Consider the following 27,863-nt stretch of genomic DNA (forward strand, 5'->3'; position numbering starts at 1 on the left):
GAAGAAAAACACATGATAGAAGGATGAAATCATGGGAAAGACTTAAAGAGACAAGGAATTACTAAGTTTTGAGAGAAGCCCCTAAACCAAGAATCTTGACCAACAAAATCATGTGCAAGGGCACACAATCTTAGTTGACAAAAGCATGTGCAAGAGCGTATAAAGAAAAACAAAGGAAAACTAAGACTAAAATATTACTAAGGCCCCAAGTCAACTAGTTGAAGAGACCTTGATGAACCACATGTGTAAACTGCACGTATCAAGCTTGAAATGTCTCGCAAGACCACAAGTGGTTCCATAGGAAAAGAAAAAGCTCACATCAAGGATAAGATAAGATTCCATGGTCCGACCAACTAGAAAAATATTGGTTGTTTTAAGAGTTGCCCCTCACTTTTTACCTTTTAAGCCTTTTTCAACTTCATTGTCAATATGTTCTAATCCTTCACATGTTGCATCCATTGTAAGAAATTCATCCATTAGAACATTTTCATTTTGAGAAGATCTTCTATCACAGGATAAATAATTGTCGACTAAACTGTCCATAGTTATATTTCTAGGATCAATAACTCTATCAGCTCAAAACTGATTTCTATTGCATCACTTGATTCATTTGGAAAATTTAGTGGAAGCCCTTTTTCTACTCTTTCTCATCGTTTCATATTCTAATAGCTATCATGATCACAAGGAACATGAGACTCAATATCTCTTATTCTTTTTACCGTATAGTAGAACATGCTCCCATTGATCTTGACATTGATTTTATATCCAAAAAACATCATAATGAAAACAACAATCTTGCACAATTTTCCATTTTCAATAGATGTAGCTTTTTTTATTGTCCCACCATGGATGAGTATCTTTCTCATTATGTTTTTCTTCCATGAGGACTATGATGTCTAAAATGCTCCATCGCGTCCTTCCTTGGAACCAGATAAGTATAATCTTAGACTTTGATTATTTCTCAAATAGATTAAACACGAATTATTCCTCATTTTCCCTCTCCACTTCAAAGAAAATCTGAAACAACTATATTTTAAGTACTTAGAACAAAATCAATGAACTCATCATCTATGAAATATATATCCCCATCTTAAATATGATTTTGTGATAACATTGTTGTGAACCTCCTAAAACCCTCTTAACCCGTATTGGATAACTATTTCTATTATGTATTTCTATGTTTGTAGTATCATAACAAGTATTGGATAACTATTTCTATTATGTATTTCTATGTTTGTAGTATCATAACAAGTATTGGATAACTATTTCTATTATGTATTTCTATGTTTGTAGTATCAAAAGTACTTACATTAACTTATCAGCTATTGTGTCTTTCTATGTGCCTATTATTATGGCAAGGAGATAGAGCACCGCAATGGATAAAATGTTACAATTAACTGGTATGGAAAATCTGAAAATTGTGAGCCTGATTTTCTTTTTAACAGTAGCAAAGAAATTCGATTTGATGTGCCAAACATGATAATTTAACAGTTAATAAAAAGGAGCGGACTAAGTTTTTCAGAGAATACATTATAAAACAAATATACAAAACATTTCAAATCTCAGTAATTAGTCCCTGCCTATATATATAAGCAGGGAACTAATGTTCCCGGTTGCACTGGGCAATTAATTTTTGCAGCAAAAATTAATGAACTTGTAAAGTTTAAAGTTCATTTGATTTTTTAATTAATTTCTAATCAATAATTTTTATTTGTTGATTGGCTAGAACAATTTTGCTGAGGTAAAATTGTATTTTTTAATACCAAAATTAAATATAAGGAACTTTCGAGAAAGGCGGCCGTTAGCACGGCAGGTACTTCAATCGTTAATACCAAAATTAAATATCATAATTTGTACAGATTCAATCGTTCTCGCCATTAGCCGGGCTCCGATCTGTTGTAACCTCCGCTATGGATGGATAGGACTGCTAGATAGACATCACACTATCCAATATCGCTGCTGTTCACGGATGGACATCTCAGGGTCAAACATTTGGCTTTATTTGAAATTTTATGTGCATGTACTTTGAACCTCTTAAATTTTATATAAATTTTTCCATGGATTCTTTGTGATTAAATTTTAATTTTGTTTGGTTTTTCTTCTCATATGAATTTTTGAGAAGGGTAAGTGAAACAAATGTGGCTTTTGGTTGATTTAATAAATTTCATTTGGTGTCTATAGCAGTTTGCAGTTTTATTTAAGGATGATTTTGATTTTTATCATTAGAAAATGATTTTTCAAAAGTGTAATTGAAATTTTGATTTTTTTTCTAAGTTTTTAGACAACGTATTATGTAAACAAATAAAAATTTGATTTAATTTAATATATAAAAGTTTAATTTTATTGTTCATTCTTGTAAATTATGAGTGGATAGATTGTAAGCAAATAAGATATATTAATGAAAACGATAAACCCCACTTCAATAAATAAATATATATATATATATATATATATATATATATATGACAAAAAATTTGTAATTTCTAATTAAATTTCACAATAATATATATCTTATGTTTAACCATATTAATTAATTTCGCACCATATTTTTAATTGATTTGTGGACACAATGTACAGAGATATAGTGCACCTACAAATTTACAAAATTAAACTACATTTTAATTCATTAAATTGATCTAATAATTTATCTTCTCCTTCTTCACACAATAGGCAGGGACTCTTGCTCCCAAGAACGCTTGTTTCTTGTTGTTTTCTACCATATATTATTCAGATCATGAAAAATTTATCACTTATTTTTCAAATTTTGAATTTGTAAAAGAAACTAATAATAGTTAATTTTGTGAATGACTAAATCTAGACTATAAACACTCTGATTCGAATCAATTCTTATCAGAAACATAAACCCTCCGATTCAAGCCAATTTCTACAAAATTAATTCCGAAGGTGACAAGAGCTTGAAAGATAAACACAAAACTTAAGCCAATTCCTACTCAATTAATTTCAAAATGACAGAGCCTTGAAAGATGAACAACAAAAAGCTTCAACAGATCTTAGCCAAGATAATAGCATTAGAGACTCTAAAAGATCTGAGAAGGGAACAATAACACTAATAGTAATAATAAATTGTCCGAATGGATGAGAAATCATTATACAGAGTGATAGCGTCAGTACCATACAAAACCCTCACATTTACCAGCAAGCAATTGAAACCCCAGAGAAACCTCAATTGTGCAATTGAAACCCTAGAGGAATCCCAGAGAAATCCTAATTCAGCAATTGAAACCCTAGAGGAACACCAGAGGAACCCCAGAGAAGCCCTAATTAATCAATTGAAACCCTAGAGGAACCCTAATGAAGCAAAGAAGGCAGGAATTCGAATCAATTTACTGTGACCGTCCCTGACATGCCGGATCCCTGATGAGGCGAGCAGTAGAAGCCGTAGGTGCCGGGTTTCTCAAGCTTAACTGTGTAGGTCTGACCAGGGGCATTAAGCAAATCTTCTTCCCCCATGGAAAGGGTAGAAACGTCGACGCCGGAGGGCACCGAATCCTCGTCAAAGATGATATTGTGGGGGAATCCGGCGTTGTTCTTGAACACAATCGGCTCGCCTGCGGCCACGGAGAATTCCTTAGGGATGAACACCAAGGCGCCGTCGTTGCTCCCCATGAGGATCTCAATTGCCGCCGCCGATCCAACCAGAGTGCTGCTCGCTAGGGCCACGCCCGCCGCCGATGCTGCCGCCATTTTCATCACATTTTCCCTCACCGAAGCGCGAACTTTCACAGTTTTTCCCCTCGCTGCTACTCCTCTGAGTGAAGGCGCAGCCTTTACGGCCGCTGCCTTCGAGCAGTCAGTCTTCACGCTGGAGATGGATACTGTAAGGGCTGCCATTGGAAGTGAGGATGAGAGAAATTGTTTGGGGGTGAATTGGGCAGTGGAGAATCGGGGAAGTTTGTAATTGTAGAGCGAAGAGGATAAGAGGAGTGTTTCTGGCCACACATTGGGGTTTCCATGGCGGATATTATCAATCTGTTGTCCACAGGAGTACGATTGATAAGGTTCATCTTCAGAATGGGCAGTGAGGGATTGATTGGGTGGAGGAGATATTATTAAGGTTACGTGGCTATAGCTTGGCCAGGGTTTTCACACTTGCCCGAGCCTATTAACCATCACCTCAGATCTAGTTTAGATAAAAGAAATGGATTTGTAGATATTCATCTTCCAATCTACAACATCATGAATCATTGAAGATAATTTATTATATATATATATATATATAATAAGTCGAGAGATATCTTTATGCTTATTTTCATAATTCTATAATTTTCATCATCACATATTTATGTGTCTAAAAAGCGTAAGGAAATGATTCAAATCTTGATTTGCCTCATTTTTACTTCCATTTTCTCTCTGTAATTTTCACGCTTCCATTTCTTCTCTATAATTTCCATGATTTTAATTATAATTATATTTAGTCTATTTCTATTTTGTTTTTCTGACATGTAAATGAACGTCAATTTTTTTTCAAAATGGAAAATGTTTACATTGAAGATTGCTGCCACCGCAGAAAGCCTCTCGGCGTAATTAGCAAGCAAGCATTGACTAAGTATTAGGAATTGTAGGGGAGACTAATCAATAGTCGTCCATGTTTCAATGACCACTATGGAGGTGTGGGATTTGATGACATGTTATATTTCTATAAAATCATCAATATAAAGCCTAAATTTATTATAGACTATAAAGTATTTTACTTTATAATATAATTAACAATCACACCTTAAGGGTGTAATAGGTATTCCGATTAAGTTTGGTATAAATATTGACTCAATTGTAATTAGGTGTTGGTAATAAATGATTTTGGAAATCAAGCACATTTGATGGTATGTTAATTTTTTTGCTTCTATATTAAAAGTATGTCTATATTGTGTTTATAGTAGAGAAATGGTAAACTTAAATTACCAAATTTTTAAACTTTTTTTGCCCCAACAAAATTTAGTATTGTTTGGTGTTTGATGAAATATATAAAATATTGTTTCACGAAGTATATAAATAGTAGTTTAAAATTGAGGTTTGTTATATCTAAATCAAAACAAAGTAGTTTGTAATCGTAGTATGTAGTTTACATGAAACTCATCAAAGTGTATTCTAATTTTGATTGGATGTAGGTTTGTGCTTTTTTCTTAAATAAGTATTATTCTTTTTCTAAAAGTGTGAAGTCGTGATATATTAATAAATAACACTGGTTCAAGGTTCATGAGGGAAAGAACCAGCAAGAAAACCCTCCATCCTTACCAAATACAAAGGAATGTGAACTTAGAGGAGGTAGGTGGGACCTTAGAAACACCCTTATAACATGGGCTACAAGTAATATTACTCAACATAGTTTGAATTATCTTTTGTCCTTATGTAGAAGCTCTTTGATTTGATAGTTGTTGCAAGCGTGCCTCCTCCTCTATCCTCCAAGCTACAAATGGATTTGTGCTCATACGTGCGTATCTGTCAAATGTGAAAATTGGGTGTATGTGCAATCAGGAAATATCTTTAACTCTTGAAATTGCAGTGAACATAATTCCTTGTCGCTCAACGTTTCCAATATCAATTGTGCCATGTTGCAAAGTAAGCCCTTAAGCTTTGTGTATGGTCAATGCCCATGCCATTTTCAGTGGTATTTGGTGTCGAGTTCCATGACTCAATGGAGTTATTGACACATCATGCGGTTGATTCCTGTCCCATGGTGGGCCAATATATTTTTTGAATTGTATAACAACAAATAAGGGAAGTTGTGGTGGTGTTTCACTTTTTTGTAAACAATTGTTGTTACTTGGCTAGGTGCACCATTGACTAGTCTCGTGTCAACCCACAAATTAGAGGATATCATAACTTCTTGCCCAATACATAGAAGTATCTTTGATTATAGCTGATCATCTTTTAGATCTGAAATTGTTGAACGTCTTACTTGTTCTGCAATGCAAAGGACTACTAGCTTTGTTGTACATAATAACATTTATTTATTAGGTAATGAAACCATTTCGTTTGTGGCAAATAAGTGTGTAGATTGTAAAAACATATGTTTCTCTTTAGTGGTCATTGAGGATTGTGATCTGGACATCAACAGTTTCCAATCTTCAATTGTTGGTTGTGCATTTCGCAAGTTTGAGAGAAGGTTATGGAACCTTATTTGAGCAGCATCTTGTCTATCTTGACGAAATATTTTCTTCAAAGTTATAACTGTATTGAAGTTGCGCCATAGTGTTCCCCCATATGATGTTGACACATACATTGGAATGTCCTTCATTGGTGGTAATTTCCCTAAATCACCAAATAGTAGCATAGATCACCCTCCAAATGGGACATTGTTTTGACATGGAAATGCTTCCTGTAATGATTTGTCATTTTTTCCCATTAGCTTTGGCCCAATGAAGCTCATTTCATCTATTAGAATATATCATATGAATTGCATTGATTGTTGGACTGTTGCGAGTGTTTACCCTTGTAGTGGTAGCATTTCTTTGATTGGTATTTGAACTGCAGAATGAATAGTGGACACTTGAATATTGAATGCTACTACACCTATTGGTGCAAGGAGAAGAAGTTGTGTCTATCCATTTTGAATTGATTTTGTTAATGTTTCCTTGATGTAACTGACCAAGTGTGATTTGCTCATTCCAGTTGTTCCTTGAACAATCAATCACAATCTTGAGTTGGATGTGTTCTCATTTGCATGTGAACCAACTATGTTGTTGACTTTTTTCTACTCTAGTGCTAGTGTGCTTTCCAAATTTTTGTATGGTACACGATTAGCATAAAATGAATGATACTTGGTGTCACTAAAGTAAGTAGCTATAACTTCTTCTAATGGGTCGACTTCACATTCTCCCCAATCATGGTTGATATCTATGTTGCATCAGCTTAACATGTCCATGACATCTACATGAATAGGTTTTCCTGGTTGTAGACTGGGAAGAAGTTGCCATTCTTCACGCATGTCTTCCTCTATATTGTTTGTCTCCATAAGTGGACTTTCTAGATCATCTTTTGTAGTTGTTGGTACATTTGTTTAGTGGACATGCCATGTAGTATACATGGTTTAAATCTTTCCCAATTGTGTATTATTTCTTCATTAGACTTCCCCAAGTCTTGTTCAATGTTTCTAAATGGATAGTATAACATTAATTATGTCTAACAAAATGTAGAATATGCTTTGTCATGCATAGCTGGGATAGTGTTGAATCTTGGAGAGACTCAAACAATTGCCTTCTTTCAACATTCTTTCCGTTATTTTTTGTGAGGATTTGTAAGACCATTTTTGAGTTGCCTCTAGAAGTGACATTATTTCAAGATGTGTGGGTTGAGAAATGTATATGTCGATATGGTTTGGCAACATATTAGTGGTTGTAGGGGAGATGGAAATACGATTTGCATTTGTTTTGTGGACTGAAAGAGAAACAAATGTCCTGCTACAAATGGAAAGGGGCAATTTGAGTAGGAGGTGGGAGGTCTCTTGTGCACTGATGTCTCATTCAAAAAGTAGGTCAATTAACATTTTTCTAAAAGAGTTTGATACTGGCGTATCAGATAGAAAAGTCGTGGAAATACGAGATAACATTGAATGGTATCTTTCATACTTTTGCTCTACTTTTGCGGCATATTTTTCAATATAATTGAGCATTGCATTGAGTGATATAATAGGTTGGCAGTGTAAGCTGGCTCTCCAAATGGACAAAAAATGATGGGTTGTGTAGGTTTAGGCGTTCATCATTTCTAGCTTGGTTATGTTTGGGTTGGCCATTTTCTGCAAAAGTAATGTTTGATTTTTCTTGTAAGGCCCATGGTGCTTTATATTGACATACCATAGTTTTTTTATTCCTTTGAAGACATGTTTGAGGTGTGCATTTAGTATGTTGCTAGACACGATGGAGTAATTCAATGTAATCATTGAGAGGGTTTTTTGTCAATATATTAGTTGTTTCCTTTAAGAAAGGGTCCTATGTTGTTGCTCAATAGAATGTTTTATTCCTATTGTCAATGCTCCTTGGGTTCCATGTAGAGGCATACCTATCAATGTATTCAATTGCACTTTCTAGTGATTGTTCATTCCTCCAATCTAGTTTGTCAAAATCTGGAGCTCCAACTAGCCAAACAAAGCCATGAATGTGTGTAGAACCTCTAGGTTACCACTCATACCTATATAGATACAAAAATTAGTATGTAATTTAAGGACTAAAATGATATGTAAACATGTCATTTAATTTTTCAATTGTACCAGTAATCAGTTGCTCACAATGGTTTCTTGAGGACCTCTTCATGAAATACAGTAAATATGTGATGCATGTATAGTGCTGTAAGATGTGGATTCTCAATTATATTTAGAAATCTCCATTTAGTAGCTGCAGAATGATTTGATGGAGTTTTTGAAGGCATTACGTTGTGTAGGTCTATCCATTTTGTATTTGTTGTACTAAGAGTGAAGAATAGTGTTGGACAACCTAGTTGAATAACCATGTTAGATAGCTCCATTCTTCTTTCATTCCAAAAGGATTGTGTTTCTTGTCTAATCAATATAACACCTTTTTAGTTACAGGATTGGACATCCCTTACTACCAAAGTACAATGCTGATCTTCATTAAATGTCAATCCAGGAGCATGAACTTGAGATGATGTCTGCAAAGTATATGCTCTAGTTTTTGCTAAAAGTCACTACTACCTTGAATGCAATAACCATTAAGGAAATCTAGTTTATCCAAAGGAAAGACAACTATCAAATTCTTGGAAGGGAATTCTAATTATTTAACCATACATCTATGCACCTATTGCTGTAGGAACAATGACTGGTTTTGTTTCCAGTGGCTGCAGGAACAACAATTCTAATCTTAACTTAGAAAACTGAGTCTAACTCCTACTTACTAAAGTAAACTCCACCTTCTGCGTGGAACCCCATGGAAGAATGAAGGAAAAGATTGACTCAAACAAAAGTATAAAAACTCAGCAAAGTCATGTATTCATTCAAATATGCAGTATTACAATAACTTGGGAAAACAACAAGATGTTTATCAACTCTATCCGTCTGCTCACTACTTAACCTCATAGATACAGACGAGGTCTTATTTAAAAGGAAGGAAAACAACAAACTCCTATAATTACAAATTCCTCATGAAGGAAAGTTAGTTACAACTTAAGATTGCAAGCATGCAATTGTAAAGACATTAGTTATCCAATTCCCCACAAATATAGATCATAGCAAATGCTAGATCTGCTCTTTTATCTGATTTTAAACAGCTTCCAGGAATCCAGGTATCATGCTTTGCATGTTTAACTAATCACTTTGATGCTTGCTTCCTTTCTTAGCCGTTGTATTAGGTCCCTCTTCGTTATTCATTAAAACAGGTCCCTTCCGACCTTGCCGCCAAGTCTCTAGCTGCAACGGTGTTATAATGCTTCTCATTAATACCATCAATGCTTTAGCGCTATTCCTTCCTAGTTTGTTTTTTATTAACTCCAACTTAGCTTGTATTCCTACGATCAACATTTAATGCACACAAAACTTCCCGCAAACATTTATTTGCATTTATTAGTTTACAAAGAAAAGACATTAATTATTCAACTAACAATTTTTGCAATCTCTGTGGCTGCAGGAAGATCTACCCATATCAAACATTCATGAAGAAAGATTTTTACCACAAAATGAACCCCTTTTTAGATATAATTGTAATTATCATTTTTATGCTCTATGTCCATACTTTATACATCAAAAGTTCAAAACATTTATACGACAAGACGATAAAGTTCAGTATGTTATAGACAAATGTTCACAAAGAGGGCTAAAAAGACTTCTATTTCTTCATGTCATCATTCTTCCCCCCAATCGTCCTGAGGCTGGTCCCTTTAGCATCTATAGATTTCTGATCCTCATTCGCAACCTGAGATCATTGGTAGTTTTCTACCTTGATTCATGAGCTCTATAATTAAAATATCCATGATTTTGTTTCAACCTTTCCCATTTTTGTTCTTCAACAATCATGTTATATTCAACAAATGAATCATACTTTCCAAGCATAGGATGCAAGAGTATTGGTGGTTGGAAACAAAGAGGTACCCAATAATTATTCTGACTTCTACCTAACATCATATACCTAGGCATCTTGCTGATGGCCAACTCCAAATTTTGAGGAGAGTGCAACTCCCTTGTTTTCAGATCTTCTGGTAATCAGATCCATCTTTGAAGGGAGGCTTGCATAGCATTAGGGGCATTTGCAGAACAATGTTGCTCCTAATCCAAAAATGCTTGTTCACGAACAAGGTGAATTTTGGCAGCAACACTTTGATTATTGCTAATAGAAAGCTAATCGAAGAATACTCTGTAAGTGTGTTGCACCTCTGGTCAAATGTACAATGGTTCAAACATTTCTTCTTCCTATAAGGAGTAGCCTAGTTCTCTTGACTAATCTCATTCTGCATCCATGACATAACTGCCCTAAACTGTACATCTCCCACATATAACAATGAATTCTAATCTTTATCATCTAGAACAACAAGATTATGAACATATAACTCACAAAGGAGATTCTGCAGAGCCATCGGAACTGATTTGAATGCTGCATAGAATTTTGGGGAGTGTGCAAGGAAGGATTCAACCCTCGAGTAATTTGAGACAATTGAAAATTAATCATTTGCTCCTTTAGGAACAGTGTGTAAACTGGAGATGGTGACCTGCAATTTACAATCTTTGGAAAGAGCTCTATAATCTTTGTGACACGTTTCTACAAGACCATAATTTCACTATCCTTCTCTTCAATTTTTTGTGCTTGTTTCCTAATAGTTTGGAGCAATTGCTTCCTTTCTAGGTCCCAGTTTGCTTTGTCCCATTGAAATTTTTGGTACAAACTAAAGCTAGTTGTTAATGGAGGAGAAATGTCTGGTGGTGTATGACGATGGACAACAGGTCTATAATCTTCAAGGTGGTGCTCAAGATGATGGTGGTCAGTAGTGCTGTCATCCTAAGAATGTTGACGTTCAAAAAAGCTGTTATTTTGACAGACAACAGTGTTATTAACTTTTTCTGAAGGTACAACGCCTGCAAGATAGGGTGCAATAATCATTTTAACTCGAAATGTTTCAACAATTTCCTAAACCATTTCTTGTGCAACAGATGGATATTCCTCTGGTGGTAGATTATCAATTTCCTCCGCTGGCTGTTCAAACCTGGACACTATTTTCTCTGAGGACTTCGTGTCACTATCAATATTAATAGGGCTATTTGGCTTTGCGAGAATTTCCTCAAGATCATTTTCATGTTTAGGAGTACAGGTTGTAGGTTTTGAGGTCTATAGAGGTGGATCTTCTGAATCAACAGGTGGAATGGAAGGTTCCCTTTTCGAGTCCACCCCAAACAATGTGGTTACTCGTCATGGGGTAGAGATTGGTTGCTTACTCTTATCAATAGATTTCCCTTTATTAAGGTTGAGTGTAGGTTCTTGTGATACTGGGGACACTTCTTCTGAACCTTCCTCTGCAGCAACTATGTGTGATTTTCTCTTTCTAGGAGTTGAGGCTTCTATGGGCAGAATTTTCCTTTTCAGAGTTTTAGGTACAAATGCAGAAGCTAAAGCTTCTTGAGCTGTTCTATATACTACTTTCCTGACTCCTACAATAGTGTTTTCTCTTGTCCCCATTCCTTGCCCTTTAGGTCCACCCCTTTTAGGTCCCTCTGTCTTGAGTTTTACAAAATCCTCCCATGTTCCCAAGTGATGCCTAGTCAACTCCCTTTCAATTATAGCCCTAATCAAGCAATAGTGGGATATCGACTGGGTTTTTCCTTGCTATACATAGGTAGCTTTCCTTTTGATAATATTATAAAGAAAACTTGGGAGATTTACAGAACAATCACCATGCCACAAACCACTCAAAATTTTGAAATGAATAGCATGCAGATAGGAATACCTTCCTTCACAGGTAAAATACCTTATGATAAATTAGTAGGGTGGATGAATTGCAGAGGGAGAGATAATCGTAATGTACCTTGCTTTTTTTTTTTCCTCCAACTGAGGATCTCCAGGTACTGAGAATTGCTCTTTTGCTTGTCATGCATCCATGTCCTCTGTCCATCGTTCTCCATTTGTGGGCAAACTAGAAACTTTTTCCACCACCTCCTCTGTAAACCCTATCTGAATGCCCTTAACTATTGCATATCCATCCCTTATTGTATTATGAAATTGGAGCGTAATTTCCTGATCAAACTGCTTCAAACTGAGACAGCAAGCCAACCAACCTCATTGTTGAAAAAAACTACATGTTGTTGGGTTTGCCAGTAAGACTCTGTGGACTGCTAGTTCATGCCGCTGAGGTTCTCCACCCATATTTTTTGAAAAAAAAAGTGCTATTACTGGCAAATTCATTGCAAGTGATTTGAGAGTATGGACAGAGATGGCTATAGGGGTTTCAACAAAGGAAATTTTTTAATAAAAAAATACTTCAATACTTTCTAAACATCACATCCTTCAATACTTCATGATGACATTTTAATCACCAAATCATAAGGAGGATAAAGATCGTGCTCAGAATATATGCCATTTTAATGAGGGGTTATGTGAAATCATGATTTAATGGTTAGCCTTCTTTATATTATTTCACACATTTCAGAAGTACAAAGGAGCACCAACTCATTACTAAAATGACCCTTCCCCATACATCCTACATGCCAACTTAAAATTTTCCTTGATTTGCATTCATGATTTCGATTTTCCCTCCCCCAACCTAGCAGAGACTGGGTCCCACCAGACCGTAAAGATTGCAAATTCTAAAAATTGAAATAACATGCTTTTCTAAATAGATAATAAATTAAATAAATGCAAAGGGGTCAAGTGTGACTGACCTAAAGTGTGATAGGAAGGATGGTTCGAGTAATACCATACGAGAGAAAGAAAGTGAGATGGCATGATGATGGAAATACAAGAAGGTGGGATGGAATAAGGTGGAAAAGAAATGAATTTTGCATGAATGCAAATTTTTTATTATGAAGGCTTTGAAAATAAATTCAAGGGGCTACAGACGTCTGAGTAGGAGACTCATACAGAGTGGCTACAGGAAGAGATGTTTCTATTGTATTAAACTATTGAAGAAATTCTTCTATCCCTTTCCAAAAGAAATTCCTAAATTTCTGATCAATTTTTTGTTTGATTCCTTTGAGCAAGGGAAGGCATGAGATGCTACAAGATGGTGTTGCCAATAGTATGGATTTGATTTTGGTTGCCTATCCTACCTTTGTGAGTCCTTTGCTTTTCTAGTTTTTTTTTTTTTTTTTTTTTTCAATTTTTCAATGATGGGGTCCCAAACTTTTCTATTCTTGGGCCCTTTCTCTAGTTGTAAAACCATATGCTTGCAAGGGAAAGTTCCTTTCTTGTATCCCATGATTTGACAAATGTTGTTTTCCATTTCCATTTTGGTGTTTAAGAAGAAATTTTTTGAATTTTCCTTGCTTACTTTTTGTTATGATGCTCTCATATAGGTGGAAATAATTACATTATATCTTCTCACTTTGTTGGGAATACTAATACCTTCTATCATTGTGTCATCAGTGAATTGTTGATGTGTGATGTTGTTGACCTCTTCTATGACAAATACTCCTACTATTTTATTTTTAAACTAAGCCTTTTTTATGGCTCTACCAAAGGTTTTAGTCATAATGATGAAAAGAAAGGGTGAGATAGGGTCCCCTTGTCTAATTCCTCTAGAAGAGCTGAAGAATCCTTCTAGTATTCTGTTAATGAGAATAGAAGATTTGGGTGTCAAAATACAATTATAAATTAGGTTTATCCATTGATGCGAATAGCCAAAGGCTTCTAAAGTTTTACAAAACTATCTCCAGTCTACTTTGTCATAAGCTCTTTAAATATCTAATTTCATTAGCATGCATGCTGATTTCTGTGTTTGAACTGAGTGTATAAATTATTGAATGATAATTATTCCATCCAAAATAGACCTATTGGGTGTAAAACCTGTTTGCTCCTCATTGATTAATTTGGGGAGGTCAAGTTTGATTCTATTAGTGGTGGTTTTGGATAAAATTTAATAGATGGTGTTGCAAAGGGAAATAGGGAAAAAATCTCCAGGTTCGATGTGATTTTCTTTCTTGGGTATGAGTGCAAAGAAGGTGTTATTGATTTATGATATTAGGGATCTTTAATTCCTTGCGTCTTCTATGGTTGCATATAAATCCTCACCTAATATATGCCAACATTTCTGGAAGAAAAAAGATTGAAAACCATCCGTCCCTAGAAACTTGTTAGGACTCATGCTAAATAGGGAATTTTTAACTTCTTCTTTCGTAAAAGCTTTATTTAACATCTTATTATCTTCTTTGGTGATTAATTTAGGTATAAATTATAGCATCATTTTTTGGGCTGTGAGATTTGAATGTTCATAATTGTTTAGAATGTCTATAAAATAATTAACAAAATTTTCCACTATTTGTGTGGGCTTGTCTATAATAGTTCCTAAACTATTTTAGCTTTTTGATAGTCCATTGATATTTCTATTCTCAATTGTGCTGATGTGGAAGAACTTTGTGTTGCGATCTCCTTCTTGAAGCCATGTTTCTCGTGATTTTTGTTTCCAATAGATTTCTTCTTTATTCAAGATGTCTTCATTTTTATGAGTTAATTCTTTTTATTTTTCAAATTTATCATTGTCCATGCCTTGTTGGATGACTATTTTTTTAATTTTTTCTAATTCTTCTTCTATCTCTATTTTTTCTTTAAAGATGTTTTTGAAATGTTTATTATTCCATTTTAAAATGTTTCATTTTAGTAATTTCAATTTGGACATGAATCAAAACATTTTGGATCCTTCCGCTAATTCTTCTTTCCACCAATTATTAATGTTTTCCATGAACCATCATCCATAAACCACTTTTTTTTACATTTAAATGGATTTCTTGTTGGTTTAAGAGGCTTGAATATGTCTAGACTAGCAAGGAAGTGATCTAAACTAACATACGACAGAATTGATGATTGAATGGAGAAATCAAATGTTTGTAAATTCTCTTTGAAGATAAATCTATCTAGTCTTTCTGCAATTTGATAGAAATCCCTATGCCTGTTGAACCATGTATACTGCTCATTCACAAGGGAGATGTCTATAAGATGGTTTTGCTGAAACCATTCTATAAAATCTAAAATTATTTGAGAAATGGTTTGGGTCCCCCACTTTTTTCTTTTAGATCTAAAATGGAATTGAAGTCACCTCCCACCCAGATGTTCTAATCTTGGATGAGGTCCATAAATTTGTTGATTTCATTCTAGAGCATCTTCTTTTCCCCTGTCTATACCAAACTGTATACATTTATGATTGCAAATTGTATTTTTGATTTGTAAATTTTAACTCTTCCCACCATCCAGTTTTTGTTTATTGTTATATCTTCTAAGTCTATTTTTTGTGGGTCCCAAATTTGACCAATTCCCCGTAAGGCTCCTTTTGATTCCTTCAGAATGGTCTTCCAAATGCCATGTTTTTTTGTTAGTTTCTCACCTTCTTTCTTTCTTAGTTTATTTTCATGTATCATTATTAGTTCTGAGTTAAACAAGGTTAAGTTGTGCTTGAGTACACACTTTTTGTTAGGGGCATTTAGTCCCCTAACATTCTAGCATGTGTTGTGGTCTCCACAACACACGCCCCATTCCTTACTAGGAATGGGGACCCCCTACTTTTTTCGACTCCCAGACTCATAGTTCAGGAGTCGAGAGAAGAAAACTCGATTAAATAAGTTAGAATTTTAGAGTCAAAAAATCCAAAAAAAAATCTCGTGCACACTCGCATCGAGGTGTGCGCGCTTTGGAAAAAAAGAGAGGGGGTTATAAAACCCCCCCTTCCCTTCTTACTTGTTCATTTTTTAGAAGGGAAAAGAGGGAGAGGTATGGAGACACTCTCCCCCCTACCTCCATTTTTTTCCCCACTCAAACCCTAGCGTGCATGCTCACGGGAGGAAGCTGGTGGAAGTGCCACTACACGTGTCCTTAAAGGTTGCGCATGCCCTTTGGGCTGCGCTTGGCCACCGTCACGACACGGCACTGCGCAAGCCCTATTGGGCTACGGCGCCGCTCACCCCCTCCCCTCTTTTGGGCACTCATGGCGATGGGCGCCGCCCTCATACAGACCCTAGCCACGCGCGCCACCACGCCTCCACCCACCTTTTTTAATTTAATTCAATTTTAGTTTAATTTAGTTGTAAGAGAAAAGTAAACAAATTTTTTTAAAAAAAATTAAAATTAAAAGAAAAAAAGAAAAAAAAACAACAAAATAAATAAGTTTTCTACAAGGACGTTTTGTTTTCTTACATTTTTTTAATATATCCAATAATTAATCATTTTTTTTCTCTTTTGTGACGTGCAGGTAATATAATCAGATGGCGTCCACATCCAAATCAGCAGCAAAACCAGTTGTGTACAAGTTCCAAGGTGTAACCCCGAAATCACAATTGCACAATGAATACTCTGAGATCAAAGACACAAAACTTGGACACACGGACTTGGGAGAGTTCTTGAGAGTTTGTAACAACCCAACCGAAAGATCATCTTTGAGATCCGCCTTAATCCGTTTTGGATTGGTAAATGTAGCATCACATCCTGGGATCATGCAGTCAGCTGAATTGTTTATGACCCTATCTCAGCATTTTTTTCTTAATGAAAGGCTGGTAAAGAGCATCATTGGGGAAGTGGTCTTAGATCTATGACTTGATAATATCGAGAGGGTTTTTCACCTACCTAGAGCCGATTAGTTTATCAAGCTTTCATATGAAGCAGTTGAGAGGTGGCATAAGGATCATTACCAGGAGGCCATCGACATCATATATTCCTCATACTTCATTGAGAAGCCACCTCGGGGGAAGACAATTAGCAAAGTAGATATGACTCAAGGATACATGAAGGATGACATTGGATATTCAATCTCGCTCCATTCATGGTCAACTTCATTGAGACCATCAGACACGCAAAGATGCCACTAGATTGGGCCACCACACTTAGTGAGAACTTGTGTGACCAGTTGCGGATAGTAAAGGAAAAGAACAAGTTCTATATGACTTATTATGTGGTATATCTACTTGCAGCAAGAGCCACCAACTATCTCGAGTTGTACAAGAAGGGCAGTATGCAATATCCTAATGTGTGGCTGTATATAGTCTATCCTCAGCTAGTTAAGAAGAAGCTCTCACTACAGATCAAGGAGTACAAAATTGTGAATGATGCCCTCATCTTTGCCATCATTTGATTCATTGAAGGGGATTATGGTAAGAGATTTTCTGATGACGCCAAGGCACATATCACAGCTCTCGGTGCATATTTCATCCAGTTCTAGACATTCACATACATTCAGGTTGGTGGTGCATCCATCCATCCAAAGAAGCTCCCAAGATACCCAAGTTGGTTCTAATGGAAATTTCTTAGAAGATTGAGTCAGCTTATGAGAGGATCAAAAAACAACGAAGGCCTTGTTGGGATTGGCCTTTTGTAATAGGAGCATACCAGGTAAGAGAAAGCAGGATATCTTGACTTTCAAGTGGGAATGGGAGAATTATCCTCTTGAAGAATATAACTCTCCCCGGCCATTCTTTGGCAATGTTGGTAAAGTGAAAAACTTGGCAGGAAAAGAGTTCTACCATGAGGATGCCATTGAAGATCATTGGATGAATGCCACAAATGACTATGATGTTCGTATCAGGGACTATTGTAGAATGACTTTGTATTTAGCGGAGAAGGCTCTCCATTTTACCATCTCGGATGAGATAAGGCTACAAGATTCACAAGAGCTACTAGATCCCTTATTCAATACAGATAAAGTTGGCAAGAGGCCCATCCTGAATGCAAAAATTGATAGAGAGGAAGGAGATGATATTAATCATCGAGCGAGACATGTCATCAGAATGACAAAGAGTTGGATCAAGAAACCCTTTCCACTTGATCCAATTCTGGATACAGTGATATTACATGCATATGCTCGCCCAAAAAGGGTAAAGGGGAAGAAAGTCATAGTTCCTATCTTTGCACTCCAGTCTCCTATCAGGCCAGAACCAATCTACTAGCTTGATCGTCCAGTGGGATACTACCATCCTTCAAAGAAGAAGAAGGAAAAGAGGAAGAGAGCCTCTCCTTAGAGGATTCAGATAGAGCATGTTGAAGAACAGGCCCCTTTGCAGCAATAGGAATCTACTCCCCAGGAGCCCCAAGACTCTAGAATTTCTCATATCCAGGTTGATTTTCCATTACCTCATGTTTTGTCAAGCCAACAAGAAGAGGGAGAGATTCCAGAGACATCCATTCATCTAATGCATGAAGAACTCGCTTCTCCTATGGTTCCACAGAAGCAAAAGAGGGTCAAGGTTAGAATGAACAAGAGGCAAAGAGTTTGTAAAAGATTAGTGCCTAATCCCTCTATTCCTGAAACCATTCCTGAGGAAGAATTACATGAGGGGGAAATAGAGTCAGATGAGGAGGAGGAGCAAGTGCCTCTACAAAGGAGAACTCGACTGGCCAAAGCCATAGAATTGGAAAGAAAGAAGAGTGTCACAATTACCCCACCACCCACCCAAGCTGAAATGGTAGAACTCTCTTCTTCGAAAGACAAAGTACAACGATGGGTGAATGAGAAAAGGGAGTTAGGTGATGATGTTCTCTCCATCCTAGATTTTGATTTCATGCCAGTGGATATAGAATTAGTTGGAGATAAGATTAGAGATACTCCTACAGGTGAATTTCAATAGCAAGATTGGATGCAGATGCCACCCAAGACACAAGGTCCTCATCCAACTCCCCCATCTTCAACTCAGGTTATGATGGTAGATAAGGTTTCAACGACACCTCCATCTCTGAGTTCAGAACGACATGTTCAGAAGGAATCGTTATTACAAGGAGAACCAAAACCAAGGGTTATTGATGAGCCATCAAAAGAGGCACAGGTAGTAGAATGTATACAACAACCTTCTCAGGAAGTTGAGATCTACAAAAATTGAGACTACAAAAGAAGAACCCTCACAATAGAAGACTCCAAGAAAGAGCGATAAAGGGAAGGAGGTAGTTGAACACATCCCTTCATCATCCAGAGCCAAGGTTACAGAAAGACATATCTCGAGATGGTTCCAGAAAGAAATAATGAGAAGTGCTAAGCATCAATTCCTTGCTTTAGAGGATGATATTTGTGACATTGTAGAGATTTTGAACAAACCTGACTCTCCATTACATGATGCAACACCCTTTGCATTCATTACTACTACCCAAAACCAAGACTTATTTGCATAGGTGGCTCACCCTGCAAAAGGTACAGATGAAGAAGCTATTAGCCTTCAGGACTATGAAGTGAAGGATATCATGTTAGGGAAGCCTACATAAGGATACTTCCTAACAGATGATGACTATGGGAGTCAAGGATGTTCTTAACCGTATGGAATAGGATGAGATTGAAATCAGAACACTTTGAAGGCAAGTTGAGATCTTAAAAGGATATTTAGCTGAAGTTATTGGTCCTCTTAATTCTAACCGCCCTAAGGAGACTTTGAATACCATTCTTAGAGAAGGGGAAGGTGTACGGCTCAATCCATTTTTGAGATCTTGTCAAGATTGGTGAAACAACCTTGAGGATAAGGGTGTCACTATAATCATAGGAAGTTTGAAGTTATTGCATGCTACACAAGAGAATGTTGATAAGATCGTGGCAATTTTGAGGCAAGACTTCAATATTATGGATGAGGTATGGGTATGGAGCAAAGATTTACAAACTCTACAGGCCATAAAAGGGCAAAGGTATCACATTCTAATTGATGTATATACCGGAGAAGAGTTAGACATGATAGATGATTGGATAGAAAAGATTTCCGATGGAAATAAAGTGATGGAAACATTGCATGATGAGATACATAGGCTCAAGGACCAAGCCTGAGAGAAAATTTTGGAAGCAGAAAAGTTGTACAGTGATGCATGCTTGGACATTTTTGAAGATGAAGAACGAGAGAAGCTTTTACCAGTTGAGGTAGTTGTGGAGAATTTCAAAAAAACTTTAGAGGAAGCATCCAGTGATGAAGACATTAGACAAGCCTTCAAGTCAGAAGAAGCACTATTAGAATTGGACACCAAACTCAGAGATTTTGCAAAAACTTGATTGAGGTGGACAAATATAGACAGAAGGTCAAAGACAAGTATGAGGCTTTGGATCTTCCCGATGCTGCTAAGATTACTAAGATTATAGAGAAATTCAAGGGCAAACATCCAAACATATCTTTAGGATAAAGATGAGCAAAACCCAGAAGCCAGAATTTCAATTTTGACACTTAGTAAAATTTTGAGATTTTGACCTAATCGAGGTCCGCAGCTCCGCAATTCAGAGGTGCACTGACAATTGATTGCCAGTTCCAAAAATAGCACTTTCCATGCATTGGGAGCGCATTTTGATGGCAAGTTAACTTTGACACACAGCAAGTGAAGGGCCAACTTCTATTTTTGGTGTCTCCATGCACTTCTACTTTGACTGATGGCTTCCTCCTACTTTCTCTCTCATACTTTCATTATTTTTGACATGTAAAGGTCTCATGCATCCAATTAATGAATAAAATATGGATGGAATTCCTCTAAGCACCAATTAGATTATCAGTTTGCATATATTTAGTTTATTTTAAATGTTTTAAAAGCATTTTATTGCATTAAGATATCTCTCACTCTCAACACAAATTGAGGAGACGATTTCTTATAAATGCCCCATTGTAAAATATAATAAAGGTCGTCATTATTATGCAATAAAATTATGCTTTTGGTGCTAGCATTCGGAGTGTAGTTATTCTTGCTTGAATGTGTCATTGTTTTGTGAATTTTATTCATGAGATTGTGATTGAGCCAAAGGTTTATTGTGTTGTTTTTGGTTGTGTGATCTTTTAGTTCTAGTGTTTGCTATAGATATCTGAATTTCGTTGACGTAATGAGCTTGAGAAGAGATCACCTGATTGTGTCTACATAGCTTTTTGTCTTGCATGAGCGCACTTTCCATGGCCTTGTGATTTGATGAAGAGTGAAACATCATTTAATTTTTTAAAGATTATCACCGACAATTGCATCAATGGATTCTAGGAAGCGTTGCTCCTGTTTTCATTGGTTTCCTATCGATTTCTTCAAAGGTTTAACTCGCAACGTGTTGTGTTCTGTAGGTTATGTCCATTTAGGAATTTCAATTTCAAGTCATTTAATTTCATGTTATTTGCTTTCAGTTTCGTTATTTGCTATGCTAACCCCCTATTAGAATAAGACCTCATAGTAGCTGCATTGTTAGAATTGCATTCATTAAAAAAATAGAAAATACAAAAATATTGTTCTTTTGGTGTGATATTTTGAGACAGCAAATAGATTTTACTTTGATTCCAAGAAAAAAGAGTTTTTAGAACCAGCAAAGGCCTCCTTATGAACACTCACATTTATCTTCTATTGAGCAGATTTTGGTACGTCATAAGACAAACAATGAACCTTGGAGTGGATCCTTAAAAAGATTTGCTTTTCAAGAGAGGAATTACACTATGGATTCCTGTCGTTGACCTCATGCAAAATGAATGCCCAACAGGATGTTATCTTCATTTCTTAGTGGGAAGTGTCTTCCCCTTCCCTCCTTTCAAAGTATCCTAGATTTTCTTTTGGTTTTCAACATTACCAATTTTTTCTCTGAGCTATGCTAGAGATTTCCTACCTCTATTCTTCTTTTTTTGTCTTCGCACATTTTGGTAGAGAAATCTCATTTATATTTTGGGCTATCCCTAGTTTTTTCAAATATATTTGAGCTGGTTGGATTACCTCTCCACCGAATTCTACCTTTTTATCCAATTCTTCTAGTCTGACTTCTTCCAATAATCTTTCATGTATGTCTCTTTCTTTCTCAATCATCTTTGTCTTGTCCTCACCCATGTCACTGCTTATAATTTCTTTTATAGACAGTTATTCTTCCTTCAATAGATTCATTACTCTAAACTCTTCCCAACATTCCTTGGAAAGCCTCTCTTCTTTATCTATTTTTTCCATGTTCCTAGATTTGTCTATCCATAATACATTCAGCATTGCTACTGCTTCCTCGGGTAGTTCATTGAATCTTTGTGAATCCTACTATTTTTGTTGTCTATTTCTTGCTATTGTGAATGGAAGTCAAATTAATATTTTAGAAATGAAATTGATATTAAGATTTAATCTAATAATATACATTTATGTTATTTATTAAACCATTCATGATTTATGATTATTTAAATTAATAACATGATAATATTGCATGATTGATTACCTTTTTCCAACTATGAAATGATTATGAAATTAAAACTTAAATTTGACAAAATTTAATTTTTATGGAATTATATTTACAAGAAAAATGACTAAATAACTACACTTATTTTAAATGTATGTCAAAATGTCATGTTTTATCTTGTGATAGTTGTTTTGGCAAAACCTAGTAGTTTGGCCAAATAGGATTGTTTACTAGAGGCTTGGGAAGTGATTATTTTATGATGATGTTATGTGATGTTGTTTAGTCATGATTATTTCATTCCCAACCAATGTGCTATATTCACATGTTTCTATGATGAGATCGAGATCTCTTTAGTAAGCTCATGTATTGTGGTTTTATTGGTGTAAAATATGAGGTTTTCGATCAATTATCTATTGGTGCTTTCCAGTTTCTTGTATAGGACTGAGGTGAATATTGTGATTTTCTTGGTATAACCTACGAGGTTTCTATTGGTTATCTATTGGCGATTTCCAGTTGCTTATATAGGATTGAGGTCAATATTGTGATTTTATAAGATATACTTTTTATGAGCTTAGGGTAGGTTATCGATGTGTATCTTGGGAAGTGGCTTGCAATAGAGGTTGGAGCCCTAAAGAGGTTTCCTGGGTGAGCCATTGTAAGTTATATTAATAAGTGATAACATTTCATTAATGAGGTTAAAATGAATTAACAAGAGTCAATGTATCACCTCGCCCATGCGTTGAGTGCTAGTGCAGGCTAGGATGGGAGTGGAGAGGATGCTTGGTTCCAACCTTGCCTTGTTAGTATGCCTTGTCTGTAAGAAAAGATATTGATGCCAAATAGAGTCACTAGGGGGTTAGAGTTTAGAGAGACTTCTAGGGTAACCTTAGAGTTGACTCATGCGATGACACTTTCCCACATGCATATTAGGTTTCCTATGTGTCTTTGTTGCCTCTGGTATTAGATGTTACTTCTGTACTTGGTACCTTTGAGATAGATTGCTATCAAGATTACTTGACCTAGATTCTTGTTATGATTTTTGGATTGTTATCCATTTGGGACTTGGGATCATCTCCTCAACATGATGGGAGTGGGTCATTTAGGTTCTACAAGGTCAAGTGGTCATTTTTATTATACCATTGAGATTCGATAGCTGGATGTCAATGTTGAATGTACCTTGTGTAGTTGTTTTATTCTTCTTGTCTTGTGATTATTTTCTATGGTCATATTCTAGTATATTTTTCTTAGGTTATTTGAGATCCTATGGGATGTTGTATCTTATCATGATGTATATTCTTTTAGCATTTGATACTCTGTGATGTGTGCAGAGGATGAGTATGCATTCTGGTTATGTCATGTGGCATCTTATGTACTTGTATATTCTTTCATGTGATTTCATACCTATGGTTATTCTATGATATGGACTTTGCTTACTTATCAGATTCAATCTTAATAGAACTTATGTGTGTGATTCAATATTATGGAACCCTTGAGAGATGTAACTGATATTGTATTTCTTATATGATACATTGCTTTGGCTATGTTATCTATTGTTTATTTTAATCTTTGAAAAAAAATGTTTAGCACACTTAGTGGCATTATAGGTTAATTTCTCTTGGATTCCCTAGTGGGGAATTACAAGCCCTCGGGTTTCACCATAGGCTCAAAGCCAAAATTTGTTCCTCAAAGATAGGAACCTCATTGTTATTTTCCTCATTAACCCCTTGTTGCAACACATGTTCTTCACTTGGTTGCTTCTCTTGTGTTGTCTCTAATATGGGAAAAGGCATATCCACTACTTCATCAATAATGAAGAAGGGACAATAATCATTTGGGGTCTCATCATCAACAACATGGGGAGGTGTTTGAAGTATAGGTTGAGATTCATGGAAGCTTGAAGTAGAAATCTAAGGAGGGCTCCTTTGTCTTCTTTTTTCCTCCTGTTGCAACTTAAGGAGGGCCTGGTGTTCCTCATTGAAAATATCAAATTCCTTAGATACCAAGCTACAAAAATAGGGGTCATGCTACCACATCTCCTTGTCATCATGTAACTCCCTAAGCCAAGAATTCATAATCAACATAACATGAAAAAAATCCCCATAATTAGTATCCAAGTATAGATTTTCAACATAATTATCAAACTTGGAAAGGTCAGCAAACGCAAATCCCAAACTATTTAAATTCTCTTGGAGCTCTCTCATATTTGAAATGAGGTGTAATTTCATCTTCCTCTCTTGTTTCTCCTAGAACTTTTGGGCTATGATGAACTTGGAGGGAGAAATTTTCACATATTCATGGCCATAGATAACATGATGAGTTGGAGTAAAACCATCTTCCTAGTGATTTGGATAGTCATGTTGATCATAACCAGGTTGTGACTGAGATAGAGGATAAGAGGGCTAAAGAATAGCCTCTTCATGATATGGGGAAAAGTGGGAGGTATCTCTATAAGGGGAATCCATGATAAAGCATTTAAGAAAGCATCTTCATAGAAATACTGAAGAAACATAAAAAACCAAAAATCGTACTAGCACTTGGTCTATTGAAACTAGTAGATGTAAAGAGTTGCATTGATGTTTGATTGAATGCCTCCAAACGTTGATGGAAACCCAATTTATCAATGAATAGATATCAACTGGCTAACCAACAGACTTATGAAGTTGAAATCTTGTCCCACCGGGTGTAGGAAAAAATTTTGCACCCTACCTGGCGTGTTATCCCTAGGTGACCTTGTGTAATGTCTCATTTAGGGCATTTACTTACTCACCTTCTTATTTGTATAAGTCTTGATAATAATCCATATGATATCCTTCTTAATGTTTGATATATATATATATATATATATATATATATATATATATATATATATATATATATATATATATATATAGTATTTCATAGAGACATGTCCTTTCATTAATGTTAATAATATTTAATAAGGTAACTATATTATATATTATGATATTAATTATATATGATTATATATTATATATCATTTTAATTATTCATAACAATATTATTTTAATATATAACAAAGATATAATTGTCATATACTATAGTACTTAAAATAGTGTATATATATATATATATATATAAATTATCTTATAACATGGCATTTAAATATATAATTATATTTATGGATATATAATAGTATTCATATATATATGATATTTATAATTATATTATTATGATATAATTTATATTTGTATCTTAGTATAATTATAATATTTTTATACATTATCAATTATTATAAACTTTATGTAAAATACTTATTTATATGTCAAAATGGGGATATCACAGTCCTCCCCTCTCAAATTTGCTTGTCCTAAGGCAAAAATCATTTCATAAGCAAACTCTTTTATAGATACAAAACATATTTGCATATAAAAGACTTAAAAGATTTTTGAGATATACATCTTTAACGAATGAAAACACGATGCATACACATCATAAATTATTTATTGATTCTCTATAATTTATTTTTCATAATGAAGTAGAGTAAAGAGAATGGTTTATAAAATATACTTCCCTAGTATGCTTTTTGATCATGGATCCTGCAAGCACAAATAATTATTAGCATGTACATGTATATAATAGCTCCAAAGAAAAGATGAGTCATGATAAATTAGTTCTAAACCAATGTCCTACCAAGCCCAAGAGTGACACTTTGGCCCCCTTAGCCTCAATGGAAGGCATCAGTCATCCAATGAGGTGGTCTACTTGGAAGATTCTTAGCTGAATTAACTTGACATGTTGTCAATGTTTCTTAACTTGATCAATCTAAGCCCAAGAGTGAAATTTTGGTCCTCGTGGCCCTAATGGAAATATTCTACCATTCTATCAAGGTGGTCTACTTAGATGTACATCTTAACATTTTTTTCCCAATCGAAGCCCAAGAGTGAAGCTTTGGCCCTCTTGGCCTTGATGGTAGCACTTTGGCATCCCTCAAGGTGATTTACTTAGATGGTAATCTTATTATTCTTAAATATCCTACCTAATCCCAAGAGTGAAACTTTGGCCCTCTTGGCCTTGATGGAAGCACTTGACATCCATCAAGGGGGTCTACTTAGGAGGTAATCTGATTCACTAATTTATTTATTTTAAATTCTTTACAAAATGCATACATAAATTATATATATAAATTCATAAAATGTTTACCTTTTTTGAAGTTTACCCTTTTCTCATTGAATCACCACTAAAATTGTGGCTCATCTAGTTCTTGTTGATCCTTTGCATCTTCATTACTCTCTTGGATGTGTTTAGAATTATGTTTAGATCTTTTGCTGATCTTTTCCTTTTCTTCCTTATCAAGTGTTGCAATAGGGTCTTACCTTATCTTGTCAAGAAATGATCTAATGTAGTAAACATATGCAATCTTATTTAAAAATTAAAATTAAAAAAAAATTGATCCACTTTATATCTTCTCTAATTCATTATTTTATTCTTCCTCTTTTTGTTTTTTTCTTTTGTTCTAATGAACATGTTCTCATTTTTTCTCAACTATCTCAAAGAATCAAATGCCTTAAGATTGGATCTTGTCATCCTTTAGTTAGAAGATTTGAAGTAAATATAACTTAAAATAGGAATTACAATATCTTCTAACTAAGTAAAGATATTTATATTCAATGTAAAATAATTTAGGAAATAGAACTTATCTTTATTTAGAGAAATGTGCTTGATATACATAGTGGGTCAGATTCATTGTCTTTTCCATATGTGAGAGACTTCTTGTCTTCCTATTTGACCACATAAGCAACCCTTCTTTATCATGCAACATGAAATCAATTCATCTCACTTTGTCGACGATCCATGTGAGGAAGTGGTTTTATTTTTCTTTCATGTTTGGTATGACTCATTAAGGTCCTTCCAAAGATTATTTGTACCTGCTACTATGATTTGCACTTCAATAATTATCATTTTCGCTCTTCTAAGATGCCACTACAATGTTAGTGTTCCAAGTAGAAAGAGCTATTTAATGGAATCATCCTCCAATGTCATTTGGAAATACACATATTTCTTATTTGGTAATCCCTCATTGATATGGGATTAGACACAAATTTATTTCATTTTTTAGTATTGGGCCAATCCTTATCCCCTCATCTTCACACAATAGATATCCTTAATGCACATCATAACTATAATGTGCTTCCATAACTAAATTTGTGTGAGTATAAGATCACCACTACTGAGATGAGTATGTAGTTGATATTTTATCGATCTCTGACCAATTTACCCTTGACTATGATCTTTGAATACCTTTGATTACAATTTGTATGCTAGATTTTATGCATCAAATGATCTATGTAGAATAGTTTATGCTTCCAAACTATGAACACTCTCTCTGTAGAATTCATAGAATTGATGTAAACAAAACACTTTTAAATGATATGCTAGTATGAGGTCAATCTAAAGGTTCTATGCCACACAAGATAACATTAAATGATGATGGTTTTACTAATCTGTAACTATCATATTTAGAAACCAAGGAATAGTTATTTGGTGCTTATAGTTTGTAGGCCCAATATGTCAATTTATGATTGCATACAATCGTGATGTCACATTAAGACAATAGCTTAATTATAAGTGGCTCTTCCAAAAGCAGTCCATACTGTGTATGCCCTAAGTGTGGCCAGTCGATTACATATGATCTTGGA

General features: G+C 35.1%; 1 protein-coding gene across 1 annotated transcript; it reads right to left on the reverse strand.

Annotated features, from left to right (window-relative positions):
- Window positions 1-3,062: 3,062 nt before the first annotated feature.
- Window positions 3,063-4,031, reverse strand: LOC149567378 (plastocyanin-like). Its single transcript, XM_089820559.1, has one exon. The coding sequence runs from the start codon at window positions 3,850-3,852 to the stop codon at window positions 3,340-3,342; it is 513 nt and encodes a 170-aa protein (XP_089676685.1). The 5' UTR covers window positions 3,853-4,031; the 3' UTR covers window positions 3,063-3,339.
- Window positions 4,032-27,863: the final 23,832 nt, after the last annotated feature.

The sequence above is a fragment of the Cupressus sempervirens genome, chromosome 3 (assembly GCF_028749045.1).
Source record: "Cupressus sempervirens isolate cs-2001-9-10 chromosome 3, ASM2874904v1, whole genome shotgun sequence".
NCBI lineage: Eukaryota > Viridiplantae > Streptophyta > Pinopsida > Cupressales > Cupressaceae > Cupressus > Cupressus sempervirens.